The 16,797-nt window shown below is 45.5% G+C and overlaps 1 protein-coding gene across 1 annotated transcript in view; it reads right to left on the bottom strand.

Moving 5' to 3' along the window:
• ORC3 (origin recognition complex subunit 3) overlaps positions 1-9,640 on the bottom strand; it is a 131,464-nt gene extending 121,824 nt beyond the window's left edge. The window contains exons 1-2 of the mRNA XM_030195642.1: positions 9,548-9,640; positions 500-554 (exon numbers count right to left, since the gene is read on the bottom strand). Coding sequence (XP_030051502.1) covers positions 500-554; positions 9,548-9,586 — 94 coding nt within the window. The 5' untranslated portion in view covers positions 9,587-9,640. The remainder of the gene's footprint in view (positions 1-499; positions 555-9,547) is intronic.
• Between the last annotated feature and the right edge of the window lie 7,157 nt (positions 9,641-16,797).

A 16,797-nucleotide genomic window follows, 5' to 3' on the forward strand; every position in this document is an offset into this window, starting at 1 on the left:
GTTACTTGTTACTGTTTGCTGATTGCACCTTTTCTGTTCATTGCTCTAATTTTTCATGACAAAAACCTCTGCTTGTCTGAACCAACTAAAAATCCTGGTGGTTTGTGTGTTGGGTCTGTGAGCGCTTTCTAGGAACTGTGGGACCACTGGGAGTGTGGCCCCAGTAGTCTAGGAATCACTGGGGAGATTCGTCCAGAGGGGGTTGTGACCTAGTCGGTGGGAGGAGGTTGCTAGGGTTGAGTACAAGTGGCAGGTGCAGGCAGACCTGAGCTGTGATGGAGATAGACCCTCTTAAGTGGCCGCAGGGTAGCCCCAGGCGGGTGACTAGGTGTTCCATGAGACCAGGCTTTTACCTATTTCCTGAAATCCATCACATTTTCAATTATTCTCAAATGGGGTAATAAATTACATTCTATTTTTACTTGGGCATTTTAAATTGAAAACATGACTTGATGGGTTTTACGGATGCGTACAGTAATATGGTTCAAGATACACTGACCTGTTGTTAGCGACTTCTTTCTCTTTTTGTTGCTTGGTTTAAACACAAAGCAGCCCTAGGAATGAATTAAAAAAATTGCAAAATTTAAAGCTGCTGTTTACACAATAAAAAAAAAAAGATTAATGATGCAAATAAGCGAAGATACTTACCTGTAGCAGGTATTTTCCAAGGACAGCAGGACATATACAGTGGGGGAAATAAGTATTTGATCCCTTGCTGATTTTGTAAGTTTGCCCACTGACAAAGACATGAGCAGCCCATAATTGAAGGGTAGGTTATTGGTAACAGTGAGAGATAGCACATCACAAATTAAATCCGGAAAATCACATTGTGGAAAGTATATGAATTTATTTGCATTCTGCAGAGGGAAATAAGTATTTAATCCCTCTGGCAAACAAGACCTAATACTTGGTGGCAAAACCCTTGTTGGCAAGCACAGCGGTCAGACGTCTTCTGTAGTTGATGATGAGGTTTGCACACATGTCAGGAGGAATTTTGGTCCACTCCTCTTTGCAGATCATCTCTAAATCATTAAGAGTTCTGGGCTGTCGCTTGGCAACTCGCAGCTTCAGCTCCCTCCATAAGTTTTCAATGGGATTAAGGTCTGGTGACTGGCTAGGCCACTCCATGACCCTAATGTGCTTCTTCCTGAGCCACTCCTTTGTTGCCTTGGCTGTATGTTTTGGGTCATTGTCATGCTGGAAGACCCAGCCACGACCCATTTTTAAGGCCCTGGCGGAGGGAAGGAGGTTGTCACTCAGAATTGTACGGTACATGGCCCCATCCATTCTCCCATTGATGCGGTGAAGTAGTCCTGTGCCCTTAGCAGAGAAACACCCCCAAAACATAACATTTCCACCTCCATGCTTGACAGTGGGGACGGTGTTCTTTGGGTCATAGGCAGCATTTCTCTTCCTCCAAACACGGCGAGTTGAGTTCATGCCAAAGAGCTCAATTTTTGTCTCATCTGACCACAGCACCTTCTCCCAATCACTCTCGGCATCATCCAGGTGTTCACTGGCAAACTTCAGACGGGCCGTCACATGTGCCTTCCGGAGCAGGGGGACCTTGCGGGCACTGCAGGATTGCAATCCGTTATGTCGTAATGTGTTACCAATGGTTTTCGTGGTGACAGTGGTCCCAGCTGCCTTGAGATCATTGACAAGTTCCCCCCTTGTAGTTGTAGGCTGATTTCTAACCTTCCTCATGATCAAGGATACCCCACGAGGTGAGATTTTGCGTGGAGCCCCAGATCTTTGTCGATTGACAGTCATTTTGTACTTCTTCCATTTTCTTACTATGGCACCAACAGTTGTCTCCTTCTCGCCCAGCGTCTTACTGATGGTTTTGTAGCCCATTCCAGCCTTGTGCAGGTGTATGATCTTGTCCCTGACATCCTTAGACAGCTCCTTGCTCTTGGCCATTTTGTAGAGGTTAGAGTCTGACTGATTCACTGAGTCTGTGGACAGGTGTCTTTCATACAGGTGACCATTGCCGACAGCTGTCTGTCATGCAGGTAACGAGTTGATTTGGAGCATCTACCTGGTCTGTAGGGGCCAGATCTCTTACTGGTTGGTGGGGGATCAAATACTTATTTCCCTCTGCAGAATGCAAATAAATTCATATACTTTCCACAATGTGATTTTCCGGATTTAATTTGTGATGTGCTATCTCTCACTGTTACCAATAACCTACCCTTCAATTATGGGCTGCTCATGTCTTTGTCAGTGGGCAAACTTACAAAATCAGCAAGGGATCAAATACTTATTTCCCCCACTGTATTCTCATATTTGGGTAACGCGGTCTGCGTTGCCCGGTACAGAGCTTGTAACAAGCTTTTCAGAGTACGAGTGCCTTCCCGCCTGCTGAGAGAGCACGGGAACAACAGTACAATACTATAGCATACTACAGAAAGGAGACAAATCCAAGGGGAGGTGGGAGGCTATTTGAGAATGAATGGCCTGCTGTCCTCGGAAAATACCCGCTACAGGTAAGTATCTTCACTTTCGCAGAGGATAAGCATATGTAGTTTCTTAAGAACCTCCCAGCTAGTTGCCCAGAAACAAAACCATGTGCAGAGATGCCAAGGGTGAACCATTCCAAAAAGTGAGATTCACCACTTCAAGGAGTGATATTGAAGGCCAAAGAGTGAGATTTTTCAGATGGTACATCCAGGGTATAAATCTAGAATGATTTAAGTGTAGTATTGCTTTGCAAATTATATTGGATTGTCTTTGGAATCTCTGAAAGAATACAAAGTGGGGAACAATTCAGGTAATTTTTTTCAGCTGAAAATTGTCTTCCATCCAGTAGTTAAATGTATGTACTGTATATTATCATCAGAGCTAAGAGCTTTGGTTCAAAGCCTGACTTTGGTTCAGGATCTAAAATGAGAGAAAACCTTACAGGCCCATGACTCTAACCCGAACTCCAGTGTGACTGCAGAACTCATGAGCTGTTGTGACACTCTCATGCAGCAGAATGAGGAATGGGCGTAGGTGGAAAAACAGAGTAACATGGTTTAGCAACATGGTGGTCACAGATGTTTTAGTGAAAAATCGAACAAGAGAACTCCTCAGGAAGATGACTTAGTCTTCCAGGAAGAGCTAGTCCATTATTAGCTCTTCCAGTAAATACTAACCACATTATTATAATAGCCAATATGTAAGCTGCATTGAGCTTGCTTTCAGTGGGAAAGTGCGGGATACAAATATAATAAATAAATAAACTATAATATTAGCATATGGTAATATTAACATATGGGATTATTGTCAGATTACCTATGTATGACCCGTTATGTTAATGAACGTATATAAGTGATTGTATTTCCTACTTCTTTGGAGACAGTCACAGCCAGTACCTTTGTGCAAGCAGGACTGCTCTCCCATGAGAAACTAATCAATTGTTTCTGCATTGGCAAGTAATAAAAGAATGGTTTTTCTTATAAGGAATAAATCCTATTGCTTTCTCATACCTACGTAGCCTTGGTTTATTTATTCCACCTATTGGGGGGTGGCTGGTCCATACTACTCTACGAAGGGGATAAATAAACCTAAAAAAATTCAGTACATCAGTTTCAGAGCACATGTACTTGAAGTAGAGAGAGTTGCACGGGGACAGAAATGTGACCCATCTCCGCCCTTCCCCGCCGGAATCAAACCCGTCCCCGCTCATCCCTGCCAGAATCTAACCCGTCCCCACGAGTAATCTCCTCCATCCCTGCCCATCCCCGTGAGTGATCTCCTCCATCCCCGCACAAAAAGGAAGTATAAAGTACTGAGTGGAGTGGACAGGGGGCACACAATGCAGAGTAATACATTTAAAACGAATCAGAGAAAATATTTCTTCACTCATTAATATACTGAAATTTAGAAAAAGGGCAATAAATACATAAAACAATCTGAAGTTTTTTCCACACTAAAACAGAAAGAATTATTGGCCACCCAAACAGCACAATGCCCTCAACAAAAGAAACAAGTGGGTATGCTAATGCCTTAGCTGCAGTAAAACAGCTCACAAACAGCCAGTTCTCACCATGAGAGAAATAAACTGCCTATATATATAAAAAATAAAAGTAGTCAGCTGAGCTCACCTCTGTGCAGTTCTCTTATTTCTTTTTTTTTGTTACATTTGTACCCCACGCTTTCCCACTCATGGCAGGCTCAATGCGGCAGGCAATGGAGGGTTAAGTGACTTGCCCAGAGTCACAAGGAGCTGCCTGTGCCGGGAATCGAACTCAGTTCCTCAGTTCCCCAGGACCAAAGTCCACCACCCTAACCACTAGGCCTCTCCTAGGTCTGGAAGTGCCTGGAAGACTCACTACATACAACTTGAGCAAATCTCCTGCACGTGTTGAACTTGAGTTGAGACAAAGAGAGAACCAGGTGAAAACGTGCAAGTGCTCGTCAGGGACATCCTTTTTTTTTAAGATTATGGATGAAGGACGTCTAAGTGATAGGCGCTCAAGTCCCACCTTCGCTATGCCTCCAACACCCCCTTGAAATTTGACCATCCCTGCGATGGAGCTGTTAAGGATGCCCAAAATGAATGTTTCTCTGAGAAGGACATCCATGCGCCTTTGCTATGCCCGACTCCCCCCCTTGAAATCTGGCCATCCCTGCGATGGAGCAGTTAAGGATGCCCAAAATGGATGTTTCTCCGAGAAGCACATCCATGCGCCTTTGCTATGTCCGACTCCCCCCTTGAAATTTGGCCGTCCCTGCGACGGGGCAGTTGAGAGCGCCCTTCTTTTCTCACTGGCGGAGAGCTTGGTGTCTCCGCTCACTAAAAGAAGAAGGGGCGATTGGCGAACCAGCACTGCAGCATGATTGATGCGATAGGGGCACAGATCAGCAGAAAAGCAGCGGCTCTCACAAAGGTATGTGCGGCCGTCCCCACGGGAATTCCGCCAGAACATCCTCCATCCCCACGGGATTCCCGCATGTCTATTTCTGTCCCGCGGCACTCCCACTGACGCGGAGGGGATTCCCGCAGGACTCCTGCGGACTCCGCGGGATCCCCGCAAACCCCGTTCCCGTGCAGACCTCTAACTTGAAGTAAAGGGAAAAGGGACAGGGGAAACAGTAGGCAGAAAGGTGTGCTCAGATTTCTTCCTACTGGTTGAATCACTTGGTTTACTTCTCTAAAGCTTTCGTCTCACGAAAGCAGTGATCAAGATTAGTGCACCAATACCGAAGCTCTGATGAGAAACAGGGCTCAAAGAGTGCAAGAGTGAGAAAGCTTTCAAATGAGTGTGACGCACTCCTAATGAGCGAGACTTGGCATTTCTGCATGTGTGATGAGCAACTTGTGTCAGCAGCACACAAGTGTTCTGGTATAGAATTATTCTTACTTTGCCTGACTACTTATATTCAGGTCCAAGATTCTCAGAAGCAAATTAAAGACATATATTCATCTTGGTGAACAAATTTTTAGCTGAATATAGTAGTACTAGTAAAAAAGCCCCGTTTCTGATGCAAATGAAACGGGGGCTAGCAAGGTTTTCTTCTGTGTGCATGTGGGAGTGTGTGTGTCTCTGCCCTCTTTCCCTTCCCCTGTGCTGTCTGTCCCCTCCCCCCTCGGAGTCGAGTCCTTCAGTGTTGTTTCCTGCTGTGCTGTGTTTGTGTTACAGAGATAGTGAGGGCTTCTGCCCTCTCTCCCCTCCCCCCTCTGAGTCCTTCACTGTTACAGAGAGAGCGATTTGATTTCGTGCTTTGCTGTGTTTTCCTTCACTGTTTGTGTTACAGAGAGAGCGAGGGCGGGGCAGACACTCATGGGGAAACCGGATATCTCTCCCCCTTCACACTTCCGGCTGGAGGCTTCATTTAGAACGTTGGTGGTGCCTTTTATATATAGAGATTGTGTTGACATTGTAAGTAGTGTACTATGCCATACTTTGTATTATTTGAATATTTTTACTGCTATAATTGTCTACTGCTTATGTTTGTTAGATTTATTCTTACTGTACACCACCTTGAATGAATTCTTTCAAAAAGATGGTAAATAAATCCTAATAAATATATTTTCTGCTAACATATAGATTGTGTTCTATAGCTAGACAGTTTCCAGATTTAAATACATGCAATTACAAACTAGCAATGTTAGACTGCATAACCAGTAGCCAAGTTACAGAGAACAACAATGGATATATCAAAGGTCTCAGCTCCAAGACACAGTCAACTGTAAACTTACATCCGAGATCCTTCTAAGGAATTGTTTAGAATCTTAAATTGGTGTGGTAGCTGTTAGTCCACTTTTAAAAGTAATAAATAGAAATAAAGCAAAACGAACATAAAGAGACATGTTTAGTCCAATAAAAAGGTATCATTTATATATTATTACCTTAAAATCACAAAAGTAATTTTTAGATTTCCAATTATCTTACCTAAAATAAACATTCTCACCTATACAGCATGTCTATCCTCAGCATGAGCAGCATCTCCCAGCCCTTAAAAAAAGCAACAACTCTACCTATAAAAAGGCAACACTATTACTCTTGCAGCATGCTGGATCCTCTGTGCATCTGCCGATTACCATCTTAACGGAAAGAGGTAAAAGACGGATCCCTTCCAGACCCCAGTCTGTGGGATGAATACTGAAGCAGGCTCAACTCCAGGCTGGGGTCTGGCAAAACTCTGTACATAAGTATTGCCATACTGGGACAGACCAAATGTCCATCAAGCCCAGTGGCCAATCCAGGTCACAAATACCAGGCAAGATCCCAAAAAAGTACAAAATATTTTATGCTGCTTATCCCTGAAATAGTGGATTTTCCCCAAGTCCAATTTAATAATGGCCTATGGATTTTTCCTTTAAGAAGCCTTCCAAATCTTTTTAAAACTCTGCTAAGCTAACCGCCTTTACCACATTCTCTGGCAACAAATTCCAGAGTTTAATTACATGTTGAGTGAAGAAACCTTTTCTCCAATTCGTATTAAATTTACTACTTTGTAGCTTCATCGCATGTCCCCTAGTCCTAGAATTTTTGGAAAGCGTAAACAGACGCTTCACATCTACCAGTTCCACTCCATTCACGATTTTATAGACCTGCAGCGGACTTTGATCCTGGGGAACTGGGTTCGATTCCCACTGCAGCTCCTTGTGACTGTGGGCAAGTCACTTAACCCTCCATTGCCCCAGGTACAAAATAAGTACCTGTATATATGTAATCCGCTTTGAATGTAGTTGCAAAATACCACAGAAAGGCGATATATCAAGTCCCATTTCCCTTTCCACTATATCTTTTTTGAGATGCAGCGACCAGAATTGAGCATAATATTCGAGATGCGGTCGCACCATGGAGTGATTCAAAGGCATTATAACGTCCTCAGTTTTGTTTTCCATTCCTTTCCTAATAATACCTAACATTCTATTTGCTTTCTTAGCCGCAGCAGCACACTGAGCAGAAGGTTTCAACTTATCATCAACAATGACACCTAGATCCCTTTCTTGGTCCGTGACTCCTAAGGTGGAACCTTGCATGACGTAGCTATAATTCGGGTTCCTCTTTCCCACAAGCATCACTTTGCACTTGCTCACATTAAACGTCATCTGCCATTTAGGTGCCCAGTCTCGTAAGGTCCTCTTGTAATTTTTCCCAATCCTCTCACGATTTAATGACTTTGAATAACTTTATCTCACCAGCAAATTTAATTACCTCACTAGTTACTCCCATCTCTAGGTCATTTATGCATGCTGTGATTTCGGAGGCACTCAACTGTATAAAGTTTTGTTTCTAATTTGGGGGCTGAAGAGCCTGGCTTTAATTAGCCCAAGTACTTTGCGCCATGACAAGAGTCCAGTTTTTAAGAAAGGGAAATGGGACTTGATATACCGCCTTTCAGTGGTATTTTGCACCTACATTCAAAGTGGTTTACATATATACAGGTACTTATGTTGTACCTGGGGCAATGTAGGGTTAAGTGACTTGCCCACAGTCACAAGGAGCTGCAGTGGGAATCAAACCCAGTTCCCCAGGATCAAAGTCCGCTGCACTAACCACTAGGCTACTCCTAGGGAGGGGGCCGGGGGGGTGCCTGCAATAAACGCAGTTGGTTTGTTGGTAGCATTTTTATTTGATCTTGCTGTGTACATCCATATGCTGTACACATGCCATTGCCTGCTTGTACAGCATATGGGATGTATACAAATAAAGGAAATATTGTTTTTTCATCAGAGTAGTGCTTGGTTTTAAATTGAAAATCATTGTGTCATTTTGAGGAGATGGTTATAAGGATTCCCTAATGATTATGATGTGTATGACCGCATTAATATTCATATTGGGCTATATTTGGGCTGGTTTCAGGCAACTTTTGGGATGGAAAACTTTTCGCTATCCAGCAACACATATTGCGAGAAACCAGCAGATAGAAAAATCTGTTATTCGTACCACCAAATCGGAAACTGAACAGAGACAATATGGAGTAGCACCAAAACCTTGAAACGTTCCTTGCAGTTTGTCTTCCCAAGTTTATAATTTACTTTATTTTTTTAAAGCACCATTTTTTTTTACTTTAAACTAAAATCCCTAAAAGACAAGACTCAAAAAAAGTAGAGGATTGTGAGAGCTTTACAAGAACAACGCCTACCCACACCCATCCTGTTAGAACATCAATGAAATGCTTTGATGTCCCCATGCATACCTCCTACCCACCCCCACCCTGTCAGACTGTCAAAGTAAAGCTTGGATGTTTCACTTATATACTAGCTGTTGAGCCTGTAAAAACGGGCTAGTAAAGGAAGGGGGGGGGGTTGAAAGCCCCCCCCCCCCCCCCCGGAGTCCCCTCCGCCGCCCGCCTCCCCGGAGTCCCCTCTGCCACCCCTCCACCCGGGCCGGGTAGCTGGCTTCACTATTCAAACCGCCGGAACGCAGCACACAGCTCATCTGAGCTGCCGTCGGCCTTCCTTCATTCTTCTCTGCTTGTGTTCCGCCCTCGTGCGACGGGACACAGGCAGGTAAGGAAGGCCAACGGCAGCTCAGATGAGCTGTGTGCTGCGTTCCGGCGGTTTGAATAGTGAAGCCAGGTACCCAGGTGGAGGGTGGGTGGCGGCGGCGACTCCGGGTGAGTGGGGGGAGCGGCAACCCTGGGGGGGGGGGGGAAAAGCGGTGGCGACGGCAGTTCCCTCACTCGCAGGTGCGCAGGTTCCCTCTCTGTCACGTCCCCGTCATCACGTATTGACGTGGGGGCGGGACAGAGAGGGTCTCTACTGCGCATTTGCGAGTGAGTACGCCTCTTGCCATTTATATGTTTGATACTATCTGCTACCACATTTGCTTATTTCCGATCTGACCAAGAAGAGCGACCTTCGAAAGCTAATCAAGAAATGTATTAAGTTATGGCCAATAAAAAAAGGTATCTTAATTTCTTTTCCGTGTTTTATTTTGTTTCTTGGGCAGACTGGATGGACGGTGCAAGTCTTTTTCTGCCGTCATCTACTATGTTACTATGTATTGATAACCTTTAAGAGTGGACTAACACGGCTGACCACAGCTCTCTACTCACGAACAACGAGAAAGAGATTAATAACCACACGCTCAACACCACTCACCTTCGAGACGGATGAGGTACAACCCGCGTCGTCCCTCATGGCTGTCAGAATCCTCTACCGTCCCTCACTACTACTACTACTATTACTCGCTCAGGCCTCTTCAGTCCAATCGGACGGCGTACGAAAGAAGCCGCGCGGCGGGCGGATTGGAGGAGAACTGCTTCCGGGGGAAAGGTCGTCCAACCTAGCAGCAGGCAGCAGCTAAAGGCTCTGGGAAGTGGGAAGGAAGGCGAACTGTTGTTTTTGTTGCTTGATGTTGTTTTTGAGTGGCTGGGTTGATTGTTAATCCTTCGCGCACCCCCTTCTCCCCGTTTTTTTTTTGTTATTTTTATTATGTATTTTTTTAAATACTTAAGTTTTTGGTGTTCTTCTCTCACTGCGGTAACCCTCAGTTGTCAGTGACTCGGGGAAGTAAGGGTCATGGCGTGCTTCTTTCGCCAGTCTATAGCTGCTCAGGTAGGAATGGATGCATTTTGCCATGTGCCCATTCTACCTAGGAAGGAGGCGGTGGCTAGAGAGACCGGGGAGCTTCTGAATAGTAGCAGCAGCAGCAGTAGCCTAGAGTTTGGAATGAGGGTTATTTATTTATTTTATTGCATTGTATCCCACATTCATTTCCCCACCTTTTTGTAAGCTCAATGTGGCTTACAATACATCATGAATAGTGGAAATATATATAAGATTTGAGAAACGTCAGTTGTTGGAGAGCAGGAGGAGTGGGCAGGCAAGCAAGCAAAATTGAAACTTGGAGATCGAGATATGAGTTGAGATTATGAGGAGGGTCAAACAAGAATGGTATGGGATGCTCAGAGCATAGGAGCTGACTCTGGGAGTGCTTGAGCACCCACAATATTGAGAAAATGTCCCTGTTTGTGTCCAAGGAAGAGTTATTGCCACTGGGCTCTTAGCACCCCCAGTAATTTTGAAAAGTTGTCTTCTATGGCTCAGAGGGTCATCATGAAGGGGGGAAATGCTGTATTTTAAAAGGCAAAAAGAAGGTGTGTAAGTATCAGTGATTGGTGTTGGCAGAAGTAGGCTGAGAAGGGGTAGTAGCTGATGGTGGAGCCAAAAAGAGGGCTGCTGAGTGGCAAGTTGGTGGGCACCAAGGATCAGTAGCTGGAACTGGGGAGAGGCCCAAAAGAAAGTTGCTGTGGTTGCAGAGGGACCTTGAGAGAAAGTGCTTGTTGAAGTTCAAGGTGGGGAAGGGGAGCAGCGATAGGAAGTCCCATTGTATTTTAGAGTTTTGACAGGTGAGCCCTGATAAAATGTTTAAAGCACTTGAACTGTAGAGGAAATGTAGTTCTGAGGTTTAAGACACATATATTTTGGCACACATCCTGTAATGGCAGAAAAGACCCATCATTAAATTTGCAACCTGTCTGTAAAAATCTGCCACTGTACCTGAGGACTGGAGTGTAGCTAATGTGATGATGGTTATTAAAATGCAATCCTATAGAGTGAAGCATTAAATGTATCCTTTGCCAAAAATGTACCGAGCTACAGTTACACTCTATGTGACTTGCCTTCACCAGTGGAGCATCTACTTTTGTTTCTTATAGTACCCGTGTGTAACAGTAATTGCCTTCTAAACTTAATAACTGGTTGCACCACCTTTATCAGCAATAATTGCAACCAAACATATCCTATAATTTGATAATAGTCTTTTACATTGCTGTTGAGGAATCTTGGCCCATTGTTTTTTGCAGAACTTCTTTAATTCAGACAGATCTGTAGGTTTTCATACTTGTACTGCTTATGTTAGATCATTCTACAGTATCTCTGTAGATTCAAGTCATGACTTTGACTAGACCAATCCAAAACTTTAACTTTGTTTCTTCTCCGAGGACAAGTAGGCCATATTCTCACATGTGGCTGACATCATTCATGTCACCTGATACAGAGTGCTTTTAAACTAGATTTGATTTTAAGAGCATTCGCTAGTGTTCTCACTACGCATGCATGAGTGCCCCTCCCCTGTCACAAGAGCGCAGGAGCAGCATTCTCTCCATCTGCTGTGAGGAGAGAATGCTTTCCTCACAGCTTCTGGTGTGTGACTTGAGTTTTTTGACCATTTTTGTGCCTCCTCTGTGGGGGGGGGTTTGCCTCATTTTTGCTTTTTTCTTTTTTTTCTTTTTCAGAAATTTCTCTCTCCCTAGGTTTTTCCCCACTGAAGTTTCCTTTTATTTTGGCGCGCTTGGTAGGCCCTCTATTTTTTTTTCTGGTCCTTGCCCCTTTTTTCAGTCATCATTGAGCTGTTTGATTTGGCTATAGCTGTTTTCCCTTCCATGTTATCGAAGTTTCCCAATGTCTTTAAGCGCTGTGCTTGATGCAATAGGATTATCTCTGGCAAGAACATTCCCCTGCAAGCTGTATTCTTTGCGTATGCAGAAAAGAACCTGGCTGTCCAGAGAGGCTCAGAGACAAACGTTTTGGAGTCCGGTCCAAATTGTCAGCATCAACATTGACGCTTGAATTTGCATCAGGTGCATTGGTCCCTATAGCTGTGAGACCCATGTCCAACACTGGTAGTGAATGTGCATCGAGTAGGTCTCCACCTGCCTCGATGCCGGCCATTTTGCAAGGCCCCCGGGACCAGTCAACATCAGACCCAACCTTGATGTGTGCAGATTCGACCTTGTCACCAAGGAGTGTCAATGCTCGGCATCGGATGAAAGCCAAGAAGTGCAAACTTCAGTCCCCCTTGATGCACGGTGCCAGGAGCACCGGGGCACCAACGGATCCGGTCCCCAAGAAGCATTGGCACTGGGAGGACCACTCTTCCTCCATCATGGACGAGGGTCTCCATGAAACCAAGACAAGGCACCCACACAGACCCCAACAGTTTAGCAGGCTGCCTATGATCCGACGCCTCAGCCTTTTCTGATGTCGGACCTCGATGAGCACATCCAGGCCATGCTCCATGATCGTTTGAGGCTACTGCAACAGAGTGTATTGGCATCTGGGGTGCTTGCACTACCCATGCCTCCTCTTGCGGCCCCACAGGTGCTACTTGCAGTATTGGTGTCGACAGCTGCCCGGGCTGGCACCCCTCAACACTGATGGAGGAAGCTTTGCCAAAGTCAGGGGTGGAGCCCACACCTTGACACCCTTCCAGGCAGAGACATGGTTCTTCTATCTCGAGGAAGGCTTGGTCAGCCGTCCCATGAGGAGTTCTGTGCTGACACTGACAAGGAGCGCTCGTGGACATCTGATGAGGACCCTAAGTAGCTCTCAGAGGAGGAGTCTGATGGTATCCCACCATACCCTCCAGAGGAAGTTTTCCAATTGAGAGCCTTTCCTTCCCTGCTTATGTCAGAGAAATGGAGGCTTCCATTCCAATTCGGTTGGTGGATGGATGAGCCCAGGACTGAGATGTTCGAGGTCCTGGAATATACTCTCCTCTTAGAGAGGTTGTGATAATCCCATTTCACAAGATCCTGCGAGACATTCATCTGAAGAACTGGGAGCGCCTCTATTGTTCCTTGTCCTCCCCCCACCCCCCCCCAAAAAAAAAAAATTTACACTATGCTAGATCCATTGTTCTCCTAGGTTTGATAGGCTGCAGTTGCCTCTTCATTCCCTGGTGGTAGAATCTGCACTCAAGAGCCAGGAATTCTAGGGATTTTGCTTCGGTGCCCTCAGGCAGAGCAGCTCCAAACCGAGGACCTCTTTTGGGCAGAAGATGTATCGGCCTCTATGCTCATCTCCCGCATACAATCTTATCAGCTCTATGCAAGCCTTTACTTGTGGAACTTGGTGCGCAGTATGTCTGATTTGGCAGACTCCCACCGGAGCAGGCTGAATCTCTTTGCCAGCTGGCCAAGCAGTAGAAGGCATGTCATATGTTTTTGGCCAGGGGGGCTTAACAGTACTTCTGATGTGGCATCCAGAATCTCTGCCAAGAGTATAATGATGAGCAGACTCTCATGGCTGCGTATCTCTGTCTTGGATCCCACGGTGCCTGATGCATGTGATGTTGCTACTAATTGAATTTCTGCTAGGTACTTGTGACCTGGGTTGGCTACTATTGGAAGCAGGATATTGGGCTAGATGGACCATTGGTCCGACCCAGTATGGCTATTCTATGTCCAGCAGAGATTGATGGATGCCATGTGCCATAGAGAGAACCTTTTTAAAGAGAAGGTGGAGGAGGTCGCTGACCTCATAAAGTTAGCATACTGCTACCATTGATACTCTCTCCCGCCAGGTGCCTTCTGCACCCTCCTCAGGAGGTTTTCAGGTAGGATGAAAGAGCTCCCTATTACTCAGGGGCCTACGTGCGCTCCTTCTTGCTACTCTCAACTGCTGCAGCCCCAGCACATTCGTCCTCAACAGTGTGCACCTAATGCCCAGCAGGCTCCCCAATCAAAACAGGGGATGAGTTTTTGTATGGCTGCTGCAGAGCATAGCCACCACAACAGTGACCATACCGGACGACCTACCGGAGGAGGGGGGGGGGGGGCTTAAGTGTTTTTCTAAGAAAGGTGGTCCCTTGTAACCTCCGACCGGTGGGTTCTTCAAATTGTCCATCTCTTTTTACTCTCTTCATTGGCATCAAAGACTACCAAATCATCCTCTGAGAGCATGTTTGTTCATCTCTCAGCACAGAGAAATACTTGCAGAGGAACTTTCACCTTTCTAAAGGCCCACGCAGTCAAACCTGTTCCACACAGGAGAAGAAGGGAAAAGATTCTATTTCGGGTAACTTCCTTGTCCCAAATAAACATGGGGGAGGGGGGTGCTTCCCATCCTAGACCTAAGGGCCCTGAACAAATTCCTGGTCAAATAAAAGATAGGGTTTCCCTGGGCACCCTTCTCCCCATGATTCAGGCTCAGGATTGGCTATGCTGTTTGTACTTAAAGGATGCCTACACTCCTATCCTGTTACTTTCAGGTCACAGGAAGTATCTTGGGTTTTGGGTGGAAACACATCACTTCCAGTATCATGTGTTGCCATTTGGACCCGCGCCAGCTCTCAGGGTTTCACCAAATGTCTAGCAGTATTCACAGTATTACTACACAGACTGGGAGTCCAGCAGCCAACGAGTCACAGTTCAGAAGATATCGAGGGTTGCTAGACTACATGGTCTCCACGGTGCATGTCACACCCATGGCACATCTTCACATGAGAACTGCCAATGGACTGTGGCTTCCCAGTGGTGTCAGGCCTCTGGAAACCTTGCAGATGTCATCTGAGGGACTGCAGTTGGTTCAGTCCCTCTTCTGGTGGACAATTCAATCCAATTTGACAGTGGACTTCTGTTCCAAATTGCTCAGCCCCAGAAGGTGCTGACGGGATACAACCTGCCTGGGGTGGGGGGGGGGGGGCTCACCTGGATGGGCTTCACACCCAGGGTGCTTGGTTGACTCAGGAAGCAGATCTTGAGATCAACCTCCTGGAGCTTCGGACAATCTGGAAGCTGTTTAATCAAACTGTATTCATTCAAACAGAAAATCAGGTTGTAGTGTATCACAAGTACCTGTCAGAAACCCAAATCATTGGCAACGTTCCATGCTACCAATCCCAGGGCAAGCAGTTGTTTCCCCATGTCTGTCTTATTAGAAGACTATGGACTTTTCCTCCAGGAACTTGTCCAAACCTTTTTTAAACCCAGATACTCTAACCCTGTTACCACATCCTCCAGCAAAGGTTCCAGAGCTTAACTATTCGTTGAGTGAAAAAAATATATTCTCCTATTTGTTTTAAAAGTATTCTATGTAACTTCCTTGAGTGTCCCCTAGTCTTTGTACTTTAGGAATGAGTAAAAAATTAATTACTTCTACTACACCACTCAGGATTTTGTAGACTTCAGTCATATCTGCCTCATCCATCTCTTTTCCAAGCTGAAGAGCCCTAACCTCTTTAGCCTTTCCTCGTGCGAGAGTTGTTCCATCCCGACTGAGCAGGGTTAATGTAACCGCATGAGTGGTCGTTCAGCATGAGCATTACCTACAAACTATTCTGGAGTGGAACACCCCCCCTTGGTGGATCTCTTTGCTACTGCCTTCAGTCATGAGGTCCCTTAGTACTCTTCCCTGGTACAAATAAGTACCTGAATATACTATGTAAACCGCTTTGAATGTAGTTGCAAAAAACACAGAAAGGCGGTATATCAAGTCCCATATCCCTTCCTTCTCCATAGGAGGAAAGACCTTCTGTATGTGTACCTCCCATACCCTCTCATGAGGAAGAGTTTACCGCGGAACCATAATTCTGATTGTCCCCTATTGGCCCAGGCAGATCTGGTTTCCCTTTTCTGGAGTTATCCTCTGAAGAACCTTGGAGATTGGATTGTTTTCACACATCACACAGAACAAGGGATCTCTTTTCCATTCAACCATCAGTCCTTGGCCCTCACAGCCTGGATGTTGAGAGCTTAAGATTTGCTTCCTTGCATCTGCTTGAGGGTGTCTCCAAACTCTTGCTGGCTTCCAGGAAACATTCCACTTAGAGCTGTTACTCTTTCAAATGGAGGAGGTTTGCCATCTGGTGTGAGGGCAGGGCCCTAGATCCTATTTCTTGACCTACACAGACCCTGCTTGCATACCTTCTACACTTTCTGAGTTTAGTCTTAAGACCACTCTGTAAGGGTTCACTTCAGTGCAATTAGTGCTTACCATCACCATGTAGAAAGTAAGCCCATCTCAGGACAAGCTCTTGTTCACCTCATGAGAGGTTTGCTTTTGACAAAGCCCCCTGTCAAACTTCCACCTGTCGGTAGAACAACCACACTAGGTGGAGGCTTTGCTGGATACTTTTTTGAGACTGCATGCAAGTGATTTAACAAGTATACCTTGGATTCTTTTTTGTGTAGAATTATATTGCTATACATTCACTTCCAGACTCCTGTGGCAGGAACCTAGAGCACCGAAACACAGGTGCTGTGTCAAGTCTTTTGCTGTGCTTTCAATAAACACCATTGAATTGGACTGACACATTTCCATTGTGGTTTTTGGAATTGCCAACTCTTCAAACTGCCACCTGTGTCGTGGGACCTCAATATTGTCCTTACCAGTTGACGAAAGCTCCTTTTGAGCCTCGTTTCCTGACATCTGAAGTACTTGACCTGGAAGGTCTTTTTCTTGGTGGCTGTTACTTCAACTCGCAGAGTCAGTAAGCTTCAGGCCCCAGTGGTGGATCCATTTTGCACTAAACTTCATCATAATAGAGTAGTTCTCCACATGCACCCCAAGTTCCTGCCTAAGGTTGTGTTGGAGTTCTATCTAAACCAGTCACTTGTTCTTCCAAC

This window comes from Microcaecilia unicolor, chromosome 3, assembly GCF_901765095.1.
Source record: "Microcaecilia unicolor chromosome 3, aMicUni1.1, whole genome shotgun sequence".
NCBI lineage: Eukaryota > Metazoa > Chordata > Amphibia > Gymnophiona > Siphonopidae > Microcaecilia > Microcaecilia unicolor.